Consider the following 21,006-nt stretch of genomic DNA (forward strand, 5'->3'; position numbering starts at 1 on the left):
ATACATTGTTATTGTGTGGATTTTCACTGAGTTTTAGTCACAACCAGTGACTGAGCATTCCTCTCCACCCATCATGATCATGGTGTTTGTGAAGAAGTTCTAGCAGAACGTCCAAGATCGTTGTTCGCAATTGTGAATAATGCGTTAGACGAGGGGATGAGCATCACGAATGATGTTAATTTACAAGATGACATATACGTGCAAGAAACTGGTAAAGGGACGAACGAGTTCCCTGATGATTTCGACCCACCCCCCGTGAAACAAATGATGCCACGTACAACGACCAGCTCATGGACGAACCTCCTATCTACGATGTAATTGACATAGATGCTGCAGATTTGTCATGTGATGAGGAGCTTCCTATATGGGTAACTCATTGGGATGAATCGTTTGAGCTGAGTAAGGGGATTCTATTCGGGTTGAAAGATCAATTAATAGCAGCAGTGCAAATATACCACGCTCAAACGCACCATGACTTCCACATCGTGCAGTCTACCCCACTATTATGGGTTATTAGGTGTAGAACTCTGATTGCGGTTGGAGGGTGCGTGCAATGTATCGGACAAAACACTGATTATTTGAAATCACCCAATATGGTGGTTTGTATAAGTGTTTGAATGAACATCTCAAGCAGGACCATAACCAATTACGTCGTCCCTCATTGCTAAGGAGATCGTGAATATGATCAAGGGTGATGCGTCGACATCAATCACTACATTGAAAAAGTTCATAAATCATCACTTTGGCTATTCGATCTCGTATAAGAAGGTTTGGTTAGGAAAACAGAAGGAAATTGCCCAAGTATTCGGCGATTGGGAGATGTTTTATCAAACTTTGCCTAAGTGGATGGAAGTCACGTGCGCGTACAATCCTGGTACTATTGTCAAGTGGAGGTGGACTCCTATTCTAGGTAGCGAGCACACTGCAACATTTGTATTTGTATTTTGGGCGTTCGCAGCATCTATTCAAGATTTTCGTCACTTCTCTCTTGTTATATGTGTGGATGGGACACACTTGTATGGTAAGTACAAGGGTAAACTCCTAATTGCGATGTGCCCGAATGCAAATAGGCAAATATTTTTCCTTGCATTTTCTATTATTCAAAAGGAAATTCTAGACACATGAAATTGGTTTCTGTGTTGTCTTTGTACTATTACTGATAAGGATGACATTTGCCTCTTATCAGATCATCATGCAGGAATTCTCGCTACAGTGCAGTGTAATCCCGATTGGCAAGCACCACGTGCCCACTACCGATTCTGCCTTTGACACGTGGTCAGCAACTTTAGCACGAAAGTGCACAGTGTCAATCTTAAGTGTATGGCTGAGCGAGTAGGAAGTGAGCATCAGGTAAGAAAATTTAACCTATGGATGAAGAGGATATTCAGTGAGGATGGGGAACCTGCGAAGTCATTTTTTGATCAAATCCCTCCTCATATGTGGACTCAGTGCCACTACGGTAGCATAAGGTATGAGAACATGACAACTAACCTCGTGAAATGTTTCAATGCTGCCCTGAAGGGCACTCGTAGCCTCCCAATCACGACCCTCGTGCAACTGACATTTTATTGCGTTGCACATTATTTCAACAGCCGATGGGAGGCTGCTCGTAACGCAATATTAGAAGGAAATGCATTCACTCCCCATATGTTGCTAACAATGGAAAAAAGGAAGTTGAAGGTGACCGTACATAGAGTCACGATGTTCAACCGGTCTAGGGGTACTTTTAGCATCACAACCGCGCAGTTGGGACCCCATAAAGGAAACAACGTCCAAACTTTAACCATTCAGGATAGGTGCGAATGCTTATGTGGGAAGTAGCAAGCGTTACACTTTCCATGCTCCCACCTTCTCATTGCATGTGCAGAGACACGGCTGAATGCTATGCAGTACGTTGAATCATGTTGGAGCACTACCAAGCACTATGCAACATATGCTGCGAATTTTCATCTAATTATGCACGAGGCGTACTGGCCAGCATCCTCATTGCCGACTATACAAACAAATCCTGCATATACTCGACATAAAGGTCGGCCTAGGAGCTCTCGTATACACAATGAGATGGACGCAAGGGAAGGTAAGAAGAGGAGAACGTGCAGCATATGTCATCAAGAAGGATATAACCGCACAAGGTGTCCGAGAAGGACCCAATCTGAGGATGCAGCTGGACCATCGCATTGACTTCGTAGGTAGTTTGAGACTCTTAGTACACTTCTTCTTTTGTATATATTTATTGTATTGCGATGGTGCATTTTGTAGGGTTGATCCAAGGCCGTCTGATCCGAGCGTTTTGACGAAGGGCGATGATCACCGAGCCAGCTGAGTGTGGGCCGATGGGCCCATCGACCCCTTGTTCTGCCGAGGGGGTACGCAATTTGTGGAGTGATGGTTGGAGGCAGACGACCACATCGTCCGCCTGATATGTGATGCAGGATTTTATGGTATTTATCGGATTGCCCATATCCAGCTGGATTGCATCTCGTCACAACTTTGGTGGAGTGATGGAGACCCGAGATGCACATGTTCCACCTACCTCGTGGGGAGGTGACCGTCACACTCTAGGATGTCGCCATTTTGTTTGGGCTGCCGATTGATGGGCGACCCATCACTGGTCATACTATCGAACCAATAAAGGGACCTACAGACTGTCAGGGACGACTCACCCTGCGTACTCTATGCAAGCATTTGTTAGGAGTCGTGCCACCTGACAGCGAGTTGGTTGGTGCACGCATCCGTATGCAGTTCCTCGAGGGGGATGTGTTTCGTCAACTCCCAACAGATGTAGATGCACAGACTATAGCCAACCACGCACGAGCCCACTTGTTGCGTTTGATATCTGGGGTGATATTTTGTGACATTTCAGGCAGCTATACGCATATGATGTTCCTTCCACTCCTTACAGACTTGAGTGCGAATCGCTCATATAGTTGGGGGTCCACTACTTTGGCATGGCTTTACAGGGAGATGTGTCGCGCCGCTCACCACTCGAAGAGATAGATTGCTGGCCCACTTCGCCTACTACAGGTTTAGGCATGGGAGAGATTTCAGTCCTTAGCTCCTATACGACGAGGTTTCCTGGCACGCCCCGAACCCACAGATGGGTCCCAAGTGTGATTAAAGTAACCTAACATGTCTCTATATCAATTAAAACTTACATGATACAACATAGTAAAAGGGTCCAACCCCGTAGGGTATGCGAATGCCCTATACACATATACATATACATCTATACTCATCTAATACATAGTGAAAAATGTTTCATCTATCCATAATACATACCATACCAGAGTCTGTACAAAGTTAGGATACACAAACCCATACAATACTAAAGTATACAATCCCATAAATACCGTACATACTCCGGGTGTCTACAAAAACCATCACGACCACCCGGTTACAAAATCTCGTACCTAATCAGGTACTAACAGCAGCTAATGATACCCCTGCTTCCGATTGCTAGGATGCTAAATACGGCTACCTGATGGACCTAAGAACATTGTACGTACATTTAGGGTGAGACATCTCTCAATAAGGAAAAAAGCAGGTTATATCAGTGTGTGGCATACCATTGTTATTTTACGTAAAACATAACATTATACAATACGACATAGTTTGAAAACATTCCCATATAGTTCCATACAGTTCCAGTATTTTCACAAGTGCATTCCAGTACATACGATATCCAAAACATACGGTTAGTGTCATCACACTAATACGCAACTACGCTATGAAACCTGAAGCTTCACACCGATTACATTGCCAATACGATGTAGCTTACACTAATATGCAACTACTCCATGAATTCGAAGTTTCACAATGATTACATTGCCAACACGCAACTACTCCATGAAACCCGAAACTTCACAGTGATTACATTGCCAATACAGTGTACCTCACACCCCTCGGTGACCAGTTGGGATACGTAGTGATATTTCACACCCTCGGATATAGAGTCAGACACTCTTGCCCACGGTTTTCACACCGATACATGGCACAACATACGGTAATTAGCCGCCACATAACTATTTCGACGTATGGTAATTAGCTGCCACTAACCGATTTCACAAAACCTAGAATCATTTTGGAGCTCACACTCCTATACATATCAGCGTACGGTAATTAGCCACCACATAATTGTTTTACAAAATACTTGGAACAATTACATACAACCATACATACCACACTTATTTGGTTTACGAAAAATCATATCGTTTCCAATTCAAGTATACCGTTTTATACATATATGGATAACAGTCATCTCAATAATACAGTTTAAACAAAACAGATAGTTTTCCAAACAAAGCAGAGATGATACTCGAAATCCCCAAATGTTCCCTAAAATTGTAACCCAAAAATCCCGTATTTCACTTGATAGATTTCCCCAAATAAGTTACCAAAACATACATATAATCATAGCCTACAAGCTTACCATCCTGATTTCGGAAATAAATTGATATAAACTAAATCCCCTTACCTTAACCTGAATTCCAATTATGAACTCTACGGTCCCCAAAACTACGAACTGAGACTCCAAAACCTACAAACCACAGTACAATACATGCTTACAATTCATACTACTACCTATATTTTTAATCAAAAACGGAAACCGAGCCTTACCTCGATTTTAGCTTGAAACTCAAAATCGCTCGAAATGAAATTCTAATCTGCTAAAAGCGTAGAGAATCCTTCCCTGATCCTCACAGTAACGTCCGATTTATGAATCAAGCAACAAACGGCGAAGAAATCAAGATAGATAGATAGAGCTTCAAGTTTTAGAGAGAGAGTGAGAGATTTTTAAGCAAACTTTGCTTGGAAGCAACCCTTTTGGATATTTATAGCCCTTTGACTCGGGTGAATTCGTCGACGAATTGGCGTCCTCATTGACGAGTCCTATCACGACCTGCTTAATTTCCACATTTTTTTTAAATATCAATATCACAAATCCCAACTCAGCAGGTCATAATCCTCCTGGACCCGTGGGTACCAAGGATACATCAGAACACATAATGGAAACCTAAGTAGCAAAAAACATAAATCACAAACACCTCATTATATTATACATCACAATACCAGAGTTACTACAATCACTGTATACATATATACACAACACTCAACCCAAAAGGATGCCTTAGGGCCATTTCCAAAAAATACATCTAACCCTATCAAAATACTTACCCTTCTAGAAGGGCAGATCTACCGTGCTAGATCAGTGGGGCTTTACCCGCTCTCCTATCAGGGACTCCTGAAAAATTTATAAAATTTTAGGGTGAGACACCTCTCAGTAAGGGAAATAAACTAATACCAGTGTGTGGCAACACGAGTATTCCCTGTTATACATATACCATACAGAACATATTCAGTAATTGTTTTGTCAAATATGGGAAAACATATATATCATCAAAACATGGCAGAACATACTGCATTTTCATAAACATATTTCATCTCATATAATAATAATAATAATAATAATAATAATAATAATAATACAAAAACATTACTAGTAGGTTAGTTGGCTGTTGTCATGTATTACCCTCACATGACTAGGTTGTGTGGCCCGAAAGGCGGGACCTAACAATGGTTGGCCGACCACTACCAAGTCAAAAGTACAGTCCATAAGTCTGATGGGTTTGCCTGACCTGGTCCATACACCAGGGGTGCTCACACACTTTTTAAAAACCATATCGACCATCCAATCTCACACCACTTCGTACAGCGGCATTAACACAGATATCATAATCACGATGACCATGGACACAGCAACGGTACCGTGCAAGTGTTAGCCTAGACCAAGCCAACCAGGTTCTGATATTATATAACATATACTGAAACTGTGATACATGGATATCTCATATCATTAATTATCAAATTAATCATGTCATTTTGCATATATACGTATATCATGAAAATCATCGACTTGTACGCTGGTATTACACATTTTATCATAGCTCGGCTCGTATGCCGGCAAATCAAAGCACAACCCGTACACTGAAAAATCACATCCATAGCTTAGCCCGTACGCCAGAAAATCATATCATATCACAGCCCGTACGCTAGCAAATCACATTCATAGCACGGCCCGTATGCGCGGCAAAACATATAAAAATCTCAGCCCGTATGCCGGTTTTTCCATTATAAAAATTCGTATCATAATCACATTTCCAGAAAAACAGTATTTCAAAACAATTTCTATCCATGCCACACTAAAAGGTTTTTCACATATTCAACATACCATCATTTTAACAGTATTTTCCCAAATATAAATCATATATAAATATATTTATTTTCCTGAAACCAAATGTTATAACAATATACATATTTTTCATAAAATACTAGCTTAGTTTATCCCCTTACCTAATTCCTGAAAAGCCCCTAAGAAAATCTGTCCCACACCCGCAGGGTTCCCAACTCAACACCCTGGTAACAACATTCTCCAGAACTAAAGTTCAGTATTTTTAAGCGTATAACACTTTCTACAACTGCCAAAAATCCAAATACTGAATAGAAAACCATACCCTAGATTTGGGATGGTTTCCACTTTAGCCCCACCGACAATCCGCTCCAGCAGACTTGCAGAGAACTTTCCTAGGAGCGTCATGGTGGCTTCAGATTGTCAAACAGGTGGAAATCCGTCCCGAAATCAAAGAGAGAGGGAGGAGGGACCGAAGAATAGGAGAGAGAAAGGATCTGCGTAGAAAATTTCAACCGAAAATGAACTTTAGGCCTATTTAAACCGTGGCCTTCGTCGACGAGCCACGTCACCTTGTCGATGAGGTCAATACAAAATTCGTCGATGAACTCTCCCCTTCGTCGACGAAATTCAGAAACCCCAAAATTATCCTCTCGGTATTTCCTCATCGACGAGCCATGTCACCTCGTCGATGAGCCCAATTATATTTTCGTCGACGAATCCCATCCTCGTTGACGAGTCCCCTGTATTCGTCGATGAGGAGCTGAAAAATTCCTCGGGATTAATTCCTTTCCAAAATGCAATCGCGTTCGTCGACGAATTCAATTGCCTTCTTCTGTTTTCGGTTTCCATTTCCCTTTCTTTTTATTATTTAAATATCATTATTCATCGGGTCATTACAAGTCCGCCATTACCTTCGTCGACAAAGCGGTGGCCTCGTCGACGAGCCTGAGATCCCCGGTTTCCCGAAATCTCTCGGCTTCTCCTCGTCGACTAGCCTCTGAATTTCGTCACCAAGAACAGAAGGGACTTTGGCAACGAACTCTAGCTTCGTCGACGAAGCTTGCCCAAATTACCACTTTACCTTTCTTTCAAATATTAAATCCACATACCATGGTTCGAGTTCTTACATTTCCTACATATTCAGAGGGGTTAGAACGGTCGTCTGGTTGACCCACTCCCACTCGTATATCAGTTCGTACGTACATCATAGATCCCTCCTCATTCATTCTATAAGTACTACGGATACTAATTCGTAGTACTAGTCGTTACATTTGTAAACTTACGTTTCATCTTATACAAATGGAGGGACGACTTGAGGGCACCGATCGTTGTGATACGCATATTGCCCTAGTACAGGTTCAAATTGGACATGCACCGGGAGCATGAGGTATAGTCCAATTAAAGTATAGGACATAGTATTCTCTTTCTTTCTTTCAGTTATGTATAGTTTACTAAACTTTTGTTTATGTTTAAGTGCAATTCCAATGGAGGCCCTACACGGCTGAGATTCTAGCCAACCTACCCCCTGATTATGCAGTTGGGAATGACCTGTGGGTAGCCTAAGTGCCACTTATATGCTTTCATATTATCGAGTGGTATCTCCCCGACCGAGTCATGCGGCAGTTCGGGTATCGACAGGGCATTCCCGACTACTTTCTGATGTCGGGGGTAGATATAGTTGAGGATGATTTCCACGGCATGGATGGGCACCTTCGAGGGGTCATGGACTAGGTGACTACGCAAACGATATTCGTTACTGTGTGGGAGCATCGGCGAGAGTACATTATACTAGGAATGGCGGAGGACGGTCTGATGCGTCTGGATGACCCATACTTCACTTGGAATAGGTCCATCACACGCCGCTTCGTCGACAAGACTGCTACTGTATATTTGAGCCTCGTAAGAAGACTTTAACCAAAAATTCATTTTGTTATGTGTACGCTATGATTTGTATGAATTAACCAAATATTTTCATATCCTGCAAGCTGACATAGTATATGAGGCAAATCAGATCTCGTCAGATCCTTCTATCCATCGATTGATGAGTGCTATATTGGACCTTGTCCATGAGGACGGTCGACGAATCCCAGCTGTTCAACTTGATATACTAGCACGAGGAGGTCGACCAGCTCCAGTACGAAGAGGACGGCATGCCTCCTCTAGTCATCCAGTGAGTCCCATCTCCTCGCCATCGGTTGTACAGGCGAAGTACGTGTTCGGTCCATCAGCACCGTATGTGCCTTCCACTACAGCTGATATTGCGGGATCGTCCACTAGACCAGTTGATGCCCCATCTGACTCTACTACCACCCCATCGATGTCATTTTTATTGGAAGACATTTTCAATGAGGAGGAGGTCGATGCACCCGCTATGCCGGCTCGTTCTCGTCCAGAGACATCATATCAGTTCTCACCGCGTGCGCTCCGCATGGATGATGATTACGCAGTACCTCTTGGTAGAGATGATCCACATCCAAGATGACGAGACAGGACACCTGATGCAGATGACCAGCAGGGAGATGGCAGACGCAGACGGCAGCCACCACGTCCCCGAAGATGACCTTGTTGCGGCACCGAGTAGTTTAGCATTATTTTCATTTCATTTGTATGTATATCATTGATTATTTTTATTTCATTTGTATATCATTGATTATTTTCATTTCACTTGTATAGCATTTGATTATTTTCATTTCATTTATATAGTCATGTGTCTTGTGCACACTTCATACTCTTGAACTTGGTCTTTGAGTTGATTTATTTATCTATTCTTAGTTGTTTGTTTGTTTTTGTGTGACTAGTTTTTTTTGGTCCAATAAAAAAATTTGTTTGGCAAGATATTTGACTTACCAACTACCGTACAAATTAATGGATTTCAAAATTAACTCAAGTGAATATAAAAATCAAATTAAATTGAGATGAAGAAAATAACTTTTATTTAACTAAAAAGTGAAAGATTAGACCTTTGCTCAAAAAAATTAAATACGGCCAAATCTAAAAAATGAAACATAACAGTTATATATATGTTGCAATACGTAAAGTGCGGAAGCCTTAACACAAAATGACAATGGATAGAAAATTTTTATTTTTTTAAGTTTGGTATCACAACATCTAAAAGTGTTTGAAATTGTTGGAGGTGATAATAATAACTTTTGTTTCATAGAGTCAGTACTAACCTATTATTTTCCTAAGTGTATTTAGATCACTTAATTACTACTTGTTGATTGGTTTGTAGACTAATTATAAATTTGGTTTTAATTTATCTTGACAATATAAAACAAATAATAATGAGCTTTTTATGAGTTTATGACAAATAATAGATAAAAAATTATTTTGAGTATGGACTATATATATATGTATATATATATTAGATCGAGTGAAGTATGATTTTTAAGGATTTTATCCACTCAAATAAGTTGAAATAAATTTTTTTCATTTTTATTTAACTAGGGGCGCATTTTTAACTAAGTAAAATTAGATTTGTAAATATCTATCACTAAATTGTTTTTAAAATGTCTATAAATATCAAGTTCTTTTTATTAATACTCCAATTTTACGATAATAGTTTATAATTATGAATAAATAATTCTAAAAATTTAAATTTTATAAATTAATTATGAATTAAAAAATTAACTCCTTCTTGAGATTTAAATAATTTATGCTCCAACGAAAAGAACTTTTTACAAAAAATACTTATCTAGAAAAATATTAATCTAAAAATAATTTTATTTATTATAAGTATTTTTAGTATATTTATTTTTAAAAAATACTTATTTTTTTGAATTTTTTTTTCAAATAATTACTAATTCAATTGTCCAAAAAATTGAGAAGTATATTCAAAAGCCTTCCTTGGAAAAATATTTTATAATTTTTTTATAATTATAGTTTAAAACACATTTTGAGTTATTAACTTCGAATTAAAATATTTTATTTTTTTAATAGGGTATAAAGCTTTTTTAATTTTAAATATACATGTCTGGTAAATCTCGCAGGAAGAACCTGCGAGATTAATTGAATAAGAAGCAAATCTCGCAACTTGGTCCTGCAAGATTTGTTTATGCACCTTGCCACGCGTCACCACCAGAAGCGCTGGACTTTTAAATCTCGCAGTTTGGTTCTGCGAGATTTATTTAGGCACCTTATCATGCATCACCATCAGAAGTGCCGAAAGTTTAAATCTCGCAACACCAAACTTGGAGATTACGTGAGCATCATATTGGAAACCCAAATAGAGTATTATTTAATATTTTATTTATTTTAATAATAAAATGGAAAAAACTCCCCAATCAAGTATGTGCACTCTTGAGGATCCAAGAACGGAAGTCGTTGATCTAAATTCGACCATTTTTTGTTTTTCGGGTTATTGTTTATGAACGCTGCACCGCTGTTTGGTAACCAGAATCTAAGATGTCTGATGCCCCTAAACTGAAAGATTTCATGAATCATATTTTGGAGAACGAGATGTATATCTCATGAGAACGTTTTAATTTGTTTTGGCTTATAGAGTTCTATGAAAAGCAATATTACCACCAAGTCACTTTCCGGCCCTAAAACAAACATGAGATGGGACACTAAGGAGTTTTTGGCCGTTTTATTATTAAAAATAAATAAAATATTAAATAATACTCTGATTGGGAAAAAATTTCTCAAACTATTACTCACGTAATCTTGCAGCTTGATGCTGCGAGATTTAAACTGATGGACCGTTGGGAAGGAGACACGTGGCACAGAAGGAAGCAAATCTCACAGCTTGGTGCTACGAGATTTAAAGCGAGCAGCCAACAGGAAGTTGACGCGTGACACGGAGGCTAGCAAATCTCGTAGCTCCAAGCTGCGAGATTTAAAGGGAGCAGCCAGCGGGAAGGTAACGCGTGGCGAAATCTCGCAGCATCAAGTTGCGAGATTTGTATACATTTTTTTTTAATGATATCTATGTATAATATATATATTATATATATTTATATATCTCTCAATATAATATATGGATTAATTTAAGGTATTGTTTAAAAATTCATTGGTGTTTCATCAATTTAAAATCCAATTGAGATTAGAAGTTTAAGCTATTGGACTATTTTCCTGATTTAAGTAAATTAAGAGTTAGGGTTTAAAATTAGTTTGATTTTTTATAAAAAAAAAAAAAAATTACTGATACATGAAAAAAAAAATTATATCAAGAACTCGAATTGATTATGACCATTTTGGTTCGTGCATAAGTCAAAATAAAATTATTATAAGGAGAGTCAAAATTAAAATAGTTTAAGAATGTCATTCATGTCACTTGACGTATTGTTCCATAATGCGTAAGAAAATTTGTAAATTTTTTGCAATGATTTGTTACGAAAAAAAGGACAAAAAATTTTAGTAACAAAAGCCTTTAATCAAAATAAAGCTATTATAGTCTATTACATGTTCTATAAATTACACAACTAAATTTTGGTAACAAAATCATAAAATCAAACTTTATATCAAAACAAGTTTTTCACCAATCTTTTGTTCATAAACCCATAAAACTTCTAATAGCTCAAAAATTCAACCTATAATCTCACTCTCATTGCATCTTTCTAATTTTTTTTTAATACACAAGTAATCTTACTTTGACTGCCCACGACACTAAATACATCGTCAAGAGTAAAATCCATTAACCAAATACCATACAAATTTTAGCGATACGAATTTTGCACTAAAATATTATTCAATTTCAGGAATGAACTTAACTAGGCAATCATATCTTCAATATTCAATTTGTTGTTCAGTATTCAAATTACAATTTCTAGGTTCAAATTCATGCCAAAATAAACTAGTTAATCAAATTTAGAAATACCATTCAAACTTAAAATAACAAAAATTTGTTATCCATTGTCATCTTGGGTGAAGGCTTCCGCAATTTGCATGTTGCAACATATATATAACTGTTATGTGTCATTTTTTATATTTGGCAGTATTTAATTCTTTGGAACAAAGGTCGAATCTTTCACCGTTTAGTTAAATAAAAGTTATTTTATTCATCTCAATTTAATTTGAAAAATTATATAAATAAACTTCAAGAGTATGAAGTATGCACAAGACATATGACTATAAAAATGAAATTAAAAATAATCAAATATTATACAAGTGAAATAAAAATAATCAAGGATATATGCAAAAGAATAAAAAAATAATTAATATTATACAAATGAAATCAAAACAATCAATGATATACATACAAATCAAATGCAATGAAAATAAAGCTAAACTAGTCTGTGCCACAGCGAGGTCGTCTACGGGGTCGTGGTGGCTGCCGTCTGCGTCTACCCTCTCCTTGCTAGTCAATAGCATCAGGTGTCCTGCCCCATTGTCTTGAATGTGGATCCCCTCCACCAAGAGGTACTGCATAATCAGTATCCATGCGGAGCGCACGCGGTGAGAACTAATACGTTGTCTCGGAACGAGAACGAGGCGACATAGGGGGTGCATCAACCTCCACCCCATCGAAAAGATCGTCCAATAAAAATGACATCGATGGGGTAGCAGCAGAGTCGGATAGGGCATCAGCCGATCTACTCGATGATCCGACAATATCAGCTATAGTGGAAGACGCATAAGGCGTTGACGGGCCGAACACGTACTCTGCCTGTACGACCGGTGGCGAGGAGATGGGAGTTACTGGATGATTGGAGGAGGCATGTCGTCCTCTCCAGGCCAATTCAAAGACAAATCTCGCAGCTTGGTGCTGCGAGATTTCACCACGCGTCACCTTTTCGCTGGCTACGAGATTTGTTCCCCTCCGTGCCACGCATCACCTTTCCAACGGTCCATCAGTTTAAATCTCACAGCATCAAGTTGCGAGATTATGTGAGTATTAGTTTGAAAAATTTTTTCTCAATCAAAATATTATTTAATATTTTATTTATTTTTAATAATAAAATAGGAAAAAACTAGAACGCTAAGGGCATAAAAATCTTTAAGGATCTCACAAACCAAATCTAAGCCAATATAACTCACTTGATTTGTCATGTTGACTGATGTTGCTGGCATGTGACATCACATGCAGTGTAAATATATAACCCCACTGACATGGTACCCATATGTTTGTTTTTAGGAAAACACTAGGCTGGTTGTCACCGAGGATTCTGGCTTAGGTCATTTTAATACAAATTTCTACACTGTTCTACTTCTATCCTTAGCAGGAAACAACTGTAGTAAAGACTGTTTTACAAAACACACCCCACATTCAATAATCAGTACCAGTATAGTACAAGTCACATATCCCTCTGGTTAATCTAGCTGCAATAACCGCAACCACCATCACAATTATTCAATATGCAGACAATAAATACAAGGCTGCAGAAAATTAATGCAGAGGAACAGTTCATTTATCACAGCATAAAGGACTGTGCCACTTCTAATTATTGGGTTATTTCCTTCTAGGAGGAAAGCTAAGTTTTATTGTCCAGCCCTTTAGAAGAGTGAGGGTGATTAGCTGCATTTCCAAGAGAGAGAAAAACGTAGGTTTTTTTCTCATACTGTTTATATTTTATTAAGATTTTGATCCCGCTTCATCCGTGATTCCATCCAGTTAAAATTTGAAGGAAAGATTCATGACCCAAGGAGTAACGGAGGAGATCCAAGGAGTTGGGACTCTCCCGACGTCAATGTCATATTTTTCAGCTTTAATCTTTGCGTGGAGTCCCATGGGTTGTCTTGTTGACTTGGGAAGTGAAGTGACAGAAGTTAGCTAGCTAGCTGCTAGCCCATCCCCTACCACAAGGTCTTATTGTGTAGTGCATGGACCCATAAGGCAGGATGCTTCATGATTTGTGAAGCCATAATAGATATGCAGTGTTGGGCCCATGTTTTTAAAAACAAACCTCGTGTGCCGGTTAATAAATTATACCAAATACACACTCAAATGAGAAGATATATTAGTTTAGCAGACACAATTATTCAGGCATGTGGGTTGAACTCAAAAATTCACAGCTAGCCATTGCCAATATCTTGATATTGAAAAGCTGGCATTGACACTGATTGGTTTGAGCCCAGACCGAACTGTAATTACTTTTCACTCCTTCAACTCTATTTATACCATAGTTTCATCCTTCAGCTCAATGCACCCAGCAGGCAGCAGCTAACTCTCTTTACTCTTCTTGGCCTACTGCGGTTGCCGTCTAGCAATGGCATTGAAAGTAATGCTGTTCCTGTTGATCTCTTCTCTTCTACTTACTACAAGGGTTTGGCTTTACTTTCCTTTTAAATTTGACTTTCTTTTCTTTGGTTGAAAACAAGAGGACACATACAAGATTTGGGGAATCCAATGTCAAGCACTCTGAAGAAGACACGTCCTTCCATTGTTTCCACAACAATGTTCACACACAGACACCCATCATGGCAACAATGAGTCTAATACCTGTAAACCTTTTTTTTGGCTCTCGCAGGTTTCATCTAATGATGAGGAATTTCTCAAGGAGGTAATGCTAGGAACAATGTCTGGCTTGATTTTCTTGTTAATATTTTCTTTTTAATGTGCAAAGATACGAAGCCCTAAAAACAATATGAGTTATAGTTTGCTAATCGAGTCTTCAGAAATCCAAACTTGAACCAATGAATTTCAACTCAGTTTCAATTCTACAATTTTTATGGTTCTCAAATACACAAAGTAGAAAGATGGCAAATTAAAATAAGCAACACAGGTCAACCATTGAGACTTTAGATTTTGTGAGACACCCTGTCTCTTAAGGATGTATTCCTATTTAATCAAATGCTCAAAATAAAAAAAATGATTCTTGGGTGAGAAAGGAGAGGAAGAAAAATGACCTAATACATCTGGCAAAGTAGCTTTTGTTATTGGAGCCAAAGACACATGGGTTGTGCAATGGTGGGAATGTGGTTCCTTGTTCACAGGCACATGCAACCAGAAGCTGCAAAAATTATATGTTTGATTGGATACCATTAAACCATACCTTTGTACCCCTCCTATTTTTTTGGAACTTGTTAAGCACTTACATTGCCTAAATGTCAAATTTTATGTTTTGTTCAGGCCACTTATGTCAAGGTTGCTCCACCCCAGAGCCCTGTCCAAGCACCAACTCCTGCTCCTCCAGTCAAGGCTCCGCTAGCTCCTGCGCCACCTGTCAAGGCTCCACTGGCTCCTGCTCCACCTGTCAAGGCTCCAGTGGCTCCTGCTCCACCTGCCAAGGGTCCAGTAGCCCCTGCTCCACCTGTCAGCGCTCCGGTAGCCCCTGCTCCGCCAGTTAAGGCTCCGGTAGCTCCTGCTCCACCTGTCAAGGAGCCAGTAGCCCCTCCTCCCCCAGTTAAGGCACCGGCTGCTCCACCGATGCCACCAGTGAGAACACGAGCAGGTAGCACTGATTTCCCATTTAATTTAGCTCCTCGCTCATCTTTATTTGGATCTTTGTTGTTCTGACAATGTTATGGTTATTTCTCCGGGCAGACTGCATCCCCCTGTGTGATAAGAGGTGCAGTTTACATTCAAGGAAAAGACTGTGTGCAAGAGCATGCATAACATGCTGTGACAGATGCAAATGTGTTCCACCAGGAACATATGGGAACCAGGAAAAGTGTGGCAAGTGCTACACTGAAATGAGAACCCATGGCAACAGAGTGAAGTGTCCCTGAAATGGACTAAATTCCTAGTTTTCTATGCTGCTTGCCTTTTGGGGTTCCACCTTGGGGAGTGTGGATGTCTGAATTTTTAATTTGTAATAAATTTGAAAAATTAAAGAAAATACCATCAGGGGACCTTTCTAGCAGTCGCTACTGTTTTTATTGGACACATTATGCAGGGCTAAGATCTACATTCTGTGAATCTGTGGTGTGTTTTGAATTTTTTTCCCATGTGAAATATATTAACTAACATCCACAGCCGTTTTATCGGAAACTTTAAATTTTATTGAAGATCCCTGGCATGCTGCAGTGTAGTCTTTATCTAGATCCTTCCTCAAGGAAGCAGATTTGAAATGTATATGATTGGCAGCATCAAACTATCATGCTTCACTTGCATTTTTTTTTTCCCCTTGATCAAGTGCATCAATATGCCATTTTAGAATCAGAATGATAGGATAGGATCCAACATCTGATATTAGTGATGTGGCCTCGTAAGCTCATTTCATTAAGATTGCAACCAAAGAACCAGCTTGGTTTTTAACTGTTGTTCGTCATGCTATAAAGTGTATTAGCAATTAGATGCAAGCTGATCGCTTGAAAATGTGCTTCGAGCTTTTGAGACAACTTGAAAAGTGTGAAGTTTTTTGACAATTTGTAGAACCTCAGATCAAGATTCTCTAATGTTGCTGTTTTGTAGAGTTCAAAACTTTGCATCTCTCCTACTCTCTTTCTTAGAAACACACTGGTGATGTAGCACTATCACTACTGTTTTGAGAACCAATTAAAGGCTCCGAAATTGAGAGACAATTAAAGGCTCAGATTTAGTGAATTCTGTGTGAAGTAATTCTAGAGGAGCTGTTCTGTAGAAATCTTCATTCATGGTAAAGAGAAGTGTGTCCACTATATACGTTTCCTGCATAGGAATTTTCAGGGTATTTTGTCAGAATAATGAGATATTAATCCGAGGACCAGCCTAAGTATATACTTTAATAGAAACAGCTGACAAATGATTCGGTCTAGCTGACATTTTTTGGTTTAGCCAAAATTCATTACCCTATACCAATAATGGAATGGATGGGCAAAACTAAAGGCAAAATCAAAATGGTTTGGCTCAATTATTTTCTAAGCTGCCCAATGTAGCTCCATTGTGTAGAATTGGCGTGTCTCACCATAAAAAAGGTAACAAATTTTTGCTACAATTTCTTTTGGCAAGCTACAAGGATATAGCTTTTACTTTATGTGTGTGGTGCATGGCAAGGAACCAAAAAGACAAGCAAAGAATCACAAGCATCTATACCTTTATTTTCATATGAATACAACCATCAGTGGATTTCCTATATGTAGGAAGAGAAACACAGCCGTGCTGATGTAACCAAGTGATAATTGTCAAGCTAGCTGCTTTGACAAGAACTCGTACAACTAACATGGCATTCCAAAAGGCTGCAGCAATTTCAATTATTTGGTTTGCTTTCATGGCATTGTCAATTACAGCAGAGGTAGGCACAGAAATCTTGGCCCCGAGCCCTGATCAGTCTCAGGCACCAAGTGCTCTGGCATCTTTTCCATCAACGCTGCTGGGATGCATCTGTGCTGCTATTTCATTTCTTCTTAAAGAAGTCGCTTGACCTATCCACTTCACTCCTAAGTCCCATCATCATGGGGTGCTACTTAATAATATATTCTGCATTGAGGTTGTTCCTTGATCTGGATGGTTTAATGGTTCATCTGTATATTTTTTTTGTATTGGAGTTCTTAATTTGATTTGGACAGTGTTTTGCCTGCAGTGTTTGTACTAATAATGCGTGCTGTAAACCCACTCAATCTTTTGTAATGTTTCATTTCTCCTACTACAGTGCAGTAATAACATTATAACCACAATAATTTATGTTGTAAGCATGTGAGATGCAATAGCACTGCCAATTACAGAAGTAGCTAAGATGTACAAAAGACAATGTTCTCATCTTCTCGTAATTTAGATGGGGTATCAAAAGGTATTCATGTCAACTTGCATCATGGACTATGATTTGAGGATTTGGATGTGCATCTTGAATTCTTTCTTGGATTTAGGTGCCAATGCACAACAATGGATTGTTGATATTTGATGATAAGTACAGAGTTGCACCCACAAGGAACTAGGAATTTGTTAGCATAAAAGGAGGACAGGAAAAGAACATAGCACTAGTAAGTAATTATGAAATGAACAACCAATTTTTTTCTTTCAATGAAGGCTATAGAGTATGTTTACCTTATTGGTCATATCCCATTTTGATTTTGACAAATACACTAATATTTAATGCTTGCTGAGTTTGTGTGCAGAATCAGTCTTACATGAATTGGCAAAGGCATACGATGACTCAAAGAATTTGAAGACAAATTGTTTACATTTGTAATTTATATTTAATTCATTCAGGTCTGAAATTTTAATCAAAAGGTCTGTAATAATTGATGCATGTCATGAATGGTAGAAACTATAAGCTCAAGACCATAGATGGACCTTAGGGATTACCTTCGGTCGACCTACACCGGATTTTTAGGTGTACTTGAAAAGACCTTAGAAAAGACCCTAGGTCCGTGCATTTAAACTTAAGTTAGTCCCCATTATCACATACACTATCCGGGGAAGCTGTCATGCCCTGGGGTGATTTAGTAACATAACCTGTCCCTGTATCATACAAATCATCAATAGATACAGTACGATGAATGAGAGTTCGACCCCGTGGGGCTTCCAAGCACCTTATACACATCCATACACAACACAAGATACGCAGCGAAAATAAGGTCTTTCTATACAAACACGGTACCATACCAGAGTCTATACACAAACAGAGTCAAGGCTCCATCATACAACGTACAACTGGGTGCCCAACATATCTCAACATGGCAACCCATGAAACAAAAGTCTTAGCACTTACCCAAGTGCTACCCGCAATACATTGAACACTACGCTCCCAACACAAGGACGCTAGTTCCGGTTACTCGAAGGATCTGAAAAATATGTACGTACAGCAGGGGTGAGACACCTCTCAGTAAGGAAGAATACATGTTATATCGGTGTGTGCATTTGGGTGTTATCATGACAGCAATACATACACAGTTAAATGCAGTTCCAGTACTAATTTCACAATAGTGCATGCACGCACACACACATGATCAAGCAATCCCAGTGTTGTCACACCCTTCGACACGAAGCCGACCCGCGATATTCGGCATTGGCCCATAGCCAACCCGCGAAACATGGCACCACTGGCACATGTCTAGTCTCAGACTCCCATGGCATCGTACCGGCGCAAACTCGTGGATCCACACCCTTCAGTGATTAGCCGGTAAGGCTTACGCCCTCAGATATAGAGTCGAACACTCTTACCAAACATGGCCTAGCGATTTCATACGCCCATGGATATAGAGTTGGACACTTTCAGTATCTGGAACAAATTCGGAACCTCGTTCCTACTGGCATTTCAACAAAACAAAACTATGTATGCTCATATAACCAAACAAACCACACTCATTTGGTAATCTAAAATCATGGTTTTCCAAACACATACAGTTTAAAAAAGTCAAGCCACGACCATCCCTATAACACAGTATAAATCATCATATACATACGGTTTTCAACAAAACCAAGGATGCAGCCCGTCGCCCCCTTTTCCCTAAAACTGTAATCATGAAAAAACCTATAGTTTTTCCCTTTAGATCCTCCCAAATAAGTAGTCAAAACACACACAAGACCGTGGATCACAGTTCCACCAAATCCGATTTCAAAAATAACCGACAAAAACCGATTCCCCTTACCTTTCCCCCAATGATCAAATCCCGAACTCCAAGTCCCCTAAATAGCGAATCGAGTTCCAAAACCTACAAATCACAGTACAGAAAATACTCATGATTCTTTACTCTACCGAACTACCGGATCGGAAACAACACCGAGCCTTACCTCGATTTTATGCCAAAACCCGAAAATCTCTGAAACGAAGATCTAATCCGTAGAACTTGTAGAGAATCTTTCACTAATCCTTATGGTTACTTCGGATCGTCGAACCAGACGTTGAACAGCGAAGAGATCTAGAGAGAGGGAGTGTATGGTGAGTTTCTAGAGAGATAAAGAGAGCATATTGAGATTTCTTAGCTGAGAAGTAATGGAAATTCCTTTTTATAGCCTTTGACCCGGCCGCCCTCATCGACGAAATAGGGTCCTCGTCGACGAGGTCATATAGACAGCTCATCAATGAGACGGTAACCTCGTCGACGAACTTGAGATTACTAGTTTTCCGAAACCTCTCGGCTTCTCCTCATCGACGAGCCTCTGAACTTTGTCGACGAGAAGAATAAAGCCTTTGTCAATGAAATCTGGCTTCATCGATGAAGCCTGCTCAAATTCCAATTTTACCCTTCTCTTTATTAATTAAACCCACATATCACAATTCGGGTTCTTACAACCTCCCCTCCTTAAAAAAATTTCATCCTTGAAATTTGAAATCTCTCATTCATACAACTGAACACATACACGCAACTCTAGAAAGAAACTAGTGACTACTACAACGCATCACCATCATAACACATGCATACATACCCTCACTTATGGCGGAGGAATACCGTGGTTACAAACATAAACCATCTCTGGAGTTCACAACCATAACACACTCTCGACAACTAACCACCTATCCCAACCCAAAGTAGGGTGACGTACACATACTCAAAACAATTGTGGATACTTCTAACGTATCTCCGTTTCCAGTTCCCAAGAAGCTTCCTCAACCTCGTGGTTTTGCCACAATACCTTCACTAACGGTATTTCTTTAGTACGAAACTTCTGAACTTTACGGTCCAGTACCTAAACAAGTATCTCCTCATACGCTAAAGTATCCCCAATCTCCACATCCTCGTAGCTGATAACATGTGAAGGATACATCAAGTACCTCCTCAACATGGATACGTGAAACACATCGTGGATCCTCAAGAGTGTTGGGGGTAGTGCAATCCTGTAGGCTACCGGACCCACTCACTCAAGAACCTCGAATGGTTCGAGATACCTCGAGCTCAGCTTGCCTTTCTTCCCAAATCTCATCACTCCTTTCATCGGAGCGATTCTTAGAAATACCTTACCCCCCACCTCAAACTCTAACTCATGGCAACGAACATCTACGTAACTCTTCTGTCGACTCTAAGCAGATTTAATCCTATCTCGGATCAAACCCACCTTCTTAGATGCCTGCTGTACA

The 21,006-nt window shown here is 39.3% G+C and overlaps 1 protein-coding gene across 1 annotated transcript; it reads left to right on the forward strand.

Annotated features, from left to right (window-relative positions):
* Positions 1–14,010: 14,010 nt before the first annotated feature.
* Positions 14,011–15,933, forward strand: LOC131167958 (gibberellin-regulated protein 14). Its single transcript, XM_058127058.1, has 4 exons — positions 14,011–14,394; positions 14,599–14,631; positions 15,201–15,522; positions 15,615–15,933. The coding sequence occupies exons 1-4, from the start codon at positions 14,338–14,340 to the stop codon at positions 15,797–15,799; spliced, it is 597 nt and encodes a 198-aa protein (XP_057983041.1). The 5' UTR covers positions 14,011–14,337; the 3' UTR covers positions 15,800–15,933.
* Positions 15,934–21,006: the final 5,073 nt, after the last annotated feature.

This window comes from Malania oleifera, chromosome 11, assembly GCF_029873635.1.
Source record: "Malania oleifera isolate guangnan ecotype guangnan chromosome 11, ASM2987363v1, whole genome shotgun sequence".
NCBI lineage: Eukaryota > Viridiplantae > Streptophyta > Magnoliopsida > Santalales > Ximeniaceae > Malania > Malania oleifera.